The 2660-nt window shown below is 41.3% G+C and overlaps 1 protein-coding gene across 1 annotated transcript; it reads right to left on the bottom strand.

Annotated features, from left to right (window-relative positions):
- Positions 1 to 374: 374 nt before the first annotated feature.
- Positions 375 to 1934, bottom strand: SARC_14122 (hypothetical protein). Its single transcript, XM_014291746.1, has 2 exons — positions 1590 to 1934; positions 375 to 884 (listed from the first exon to the last, which is right to left on the bottom strand). The coding sequence occupies exons 1-2, from the start codon at positions 1899 to 1901 to the stop codon at positions 741 to 743; spliced, it is 456 nt and encodes a 151-aa protein (XP_014147221.1). The 5' UTR covers positions 1902 to 1934; the 3' UTR covers positions 375 to 740.
- Positions 1935 to 2660: the final 726 nt, after the last annotated feature.

The raw sequence follows: 2660 nt of genomic DNA, 5'->3' as shown, positions 1-2660 counted from the left end.
ATTATACTACTATAATATATATATATATATATATATATATATATATATATATATATATGGTAATATTTAGCTTTAAGTACTACATATTGCACTTTTTTTGCCCGAGCTTTCGATGCTGCAAATTCTTTTGGAAAATACTGTCGCGGCAACTTATTAGCATGTCCTGTCGGATCGATGTCTTACGAGCGTTAACCCACCAAGGATACATATGGTTGAATCGAACCATATGATTATATAGCCTGCTGTTGGTGTATATTGTTTATTTATATAAATGGAACTGATAGCCGAGACGCGATGGCGATTGTAATCGCAAACATACCAACAACTATACATCTCAGACCGATCTATTGAAGCATGCACAATTATATGATTCTCCCATCTTTAATAATACATTCTTATTTCATTTTGTTGGCTTGTAAGTTTTTTTTCCTATTCTAGTCGTTTTACCAATCCCTATTTTTATTTCTTGTGCACGATCGCCGTATTCCTTTTTGAAGTCAAAACAGACCTTTGTGTAGCTCATGTTAAGACCCCAACGATTTCCACTGTTGCCCTGTATAAGTATCCAGCTTTTTTTCTTCTTCTGAACTGTCCATGAAGTTTGTCAACTGTTTCAGCATGGGTATGCAAGGTGTGTGTATGTAGACATTGTCTGTGTGCGTGTACATCTATATGTATGTAGCCTTCTAATGCTGATTTTAGAAGGTTGTATTGTGTCTAGTTCACCAGTCCCAGATCATTCACAACTCGTCGTCAGATTGTAGCTGTGTGTTGGGTATCGGAGGCACGTAGTCAATGTCTCGCAGCAATTCGCTCAGTACCGCCGTGGGAATGATGGTGATCTCAATATCGCCGCTACTTCGGTGGATGAAGTTTACAATATCCTGCAAGGATGAACCGGTAAACAGACAGTTATTTATACAAAGCAATAGTCAGTTTCTTTGCAGCGAGACAGTTAGCTACTTATGCAGAGCCATATTCCGTCAACATGATGAGATAAGGGGCCAGCCCCAAAGTTACATCCTGCCAGTATAGGTAGATTTAACTACGCGCTGATGAATATTCTGCAAGCGTTGAAAAGTATATATAGACCAATCTTGTATCATACAAAGCTCCATGCAGTAATCCAAGTATACCCAGCATTCAAACTCTGTCGTTACTGACACACACGCATTGCGTATCATGTCGTAGTATCTTAAAATAAATCATGCGCTTTGAATTTTGAGATCGCTCAGCAAGTCACACGTTTGTGATATGCTTGCTTATTCGGCACAGACCCATACGCACACTTATAACTTGAACCACGCGCTAGAGCGACTCCTGCATGCACGGTTCTCATTCACATTTGCATTCCCACGCACAACAGTTCGTTAATAAACCCTAAAACCCAAAGACCACAGCCCATTGCCATTATGTATAATTTAGAAGGCTATGAGGCTATGCCAAATGCCTCCTAATTAAATAATTGCATCATGGCCTAATGACACATCCCTGTAATTATTTTGGGAGGCTGTGACATAGCCTTCTAAACCAAACCCAAAACCCTAGCATGTGGTACATACTCAAATCCTTCTCGCATGAATACCTACCTGGTCACGGCATGGACTGGAGCCGTTGAACCCACCCATGCACGATAACTCGTCTACAAAGAGTATTGTATGGTTTGGCCGGATGCCTGCTCGGTATGCCCTGCCACTCTTCCGGACGAACGTGATGTTGCCGAATACAAAGTCAATGCCTATTGGTTCTGGCTTGCTGTGGTAGAGGACAGTCGCATGTGAAACCTGAGAACTTGGGGTGATATGTTCGAGTTCATAAAGTCTCAAGCGGTATATGACTGTTTGTTCGGAGTGTACCCCAGTTGAGTATATGGCTGCATATAGAAACGTATTCGTGAGCATACAGCCTTTGTTCTAGTCGCCTCACCTACAAATACATTCACAACCATGCGCCGCATCAGAATAAATATTCGGATTCTGGCAAATTCAAATAAGCATTTCACACTGTGCGGGTGTTAAATAGTGAAACTTCATGTAGATCGTTGCCTGTGGGGATGGAACTATCCTACCTCAGGTATGTGCATCTATGTACATGTCGCATGTGTATCGTTGTATGGTAGTGTGTGTTGACGCAAAAAATAACCATATATGCATATGTGCATCTAGCCACCTGCGAATGTTGAGTGTGCAAGTATGTAGCAATGTCTGAGGTTCTTTCAAAACAAATGCGAATATTGAGTGTCTGAGTACGTAATACTAAGTCTGTGAGTGCGTAATATTGGGTGTGTAGGTATGTAACAATGTATGAGCAAGTTGGCGTCGTTCCCTGTGCCTATATACTTTCAACAAACTCTATCAAGATTCAAAGACGGCCCATCTCTTATCTGGACATATACGGTTGAAAGATAGCGATTATCAGACATCAATTCCGAGCGCTTTGGAGGTTTGTCTGTACTAAAAATAAACTGTTCACTTATCACTCGTCCACCCCTCCCCCCCTCCCCCATCCCCCTACCTACTCATACATTCTCTTACATCTAAACATGTATCAAGCTAGGTAACTCGATGTCATGCCGGTGTGCAGTGTGTATTGCACACTTAAATCTCTCCTAAAAATAACCAACACACAGTTAGAGGATCAGATACAGAGTACGAGACTAG

Source organism: Sphaeroforma arctica (assembly GCF_001186125.1).
Source record: "Sphaeroforma arctica JP610 unplaced genomic scaffold supercont1.4183, whole genome shotgun sequence".
Taxonomy (NCBI): Eukaryota; class Ichthyosporea; order Ichthyophonida; genus Sphaeroforma; species Sphaeroforma arctica.
This window is presented reverse-complemented; position numbering and strand designations above follow the sequence as displayed.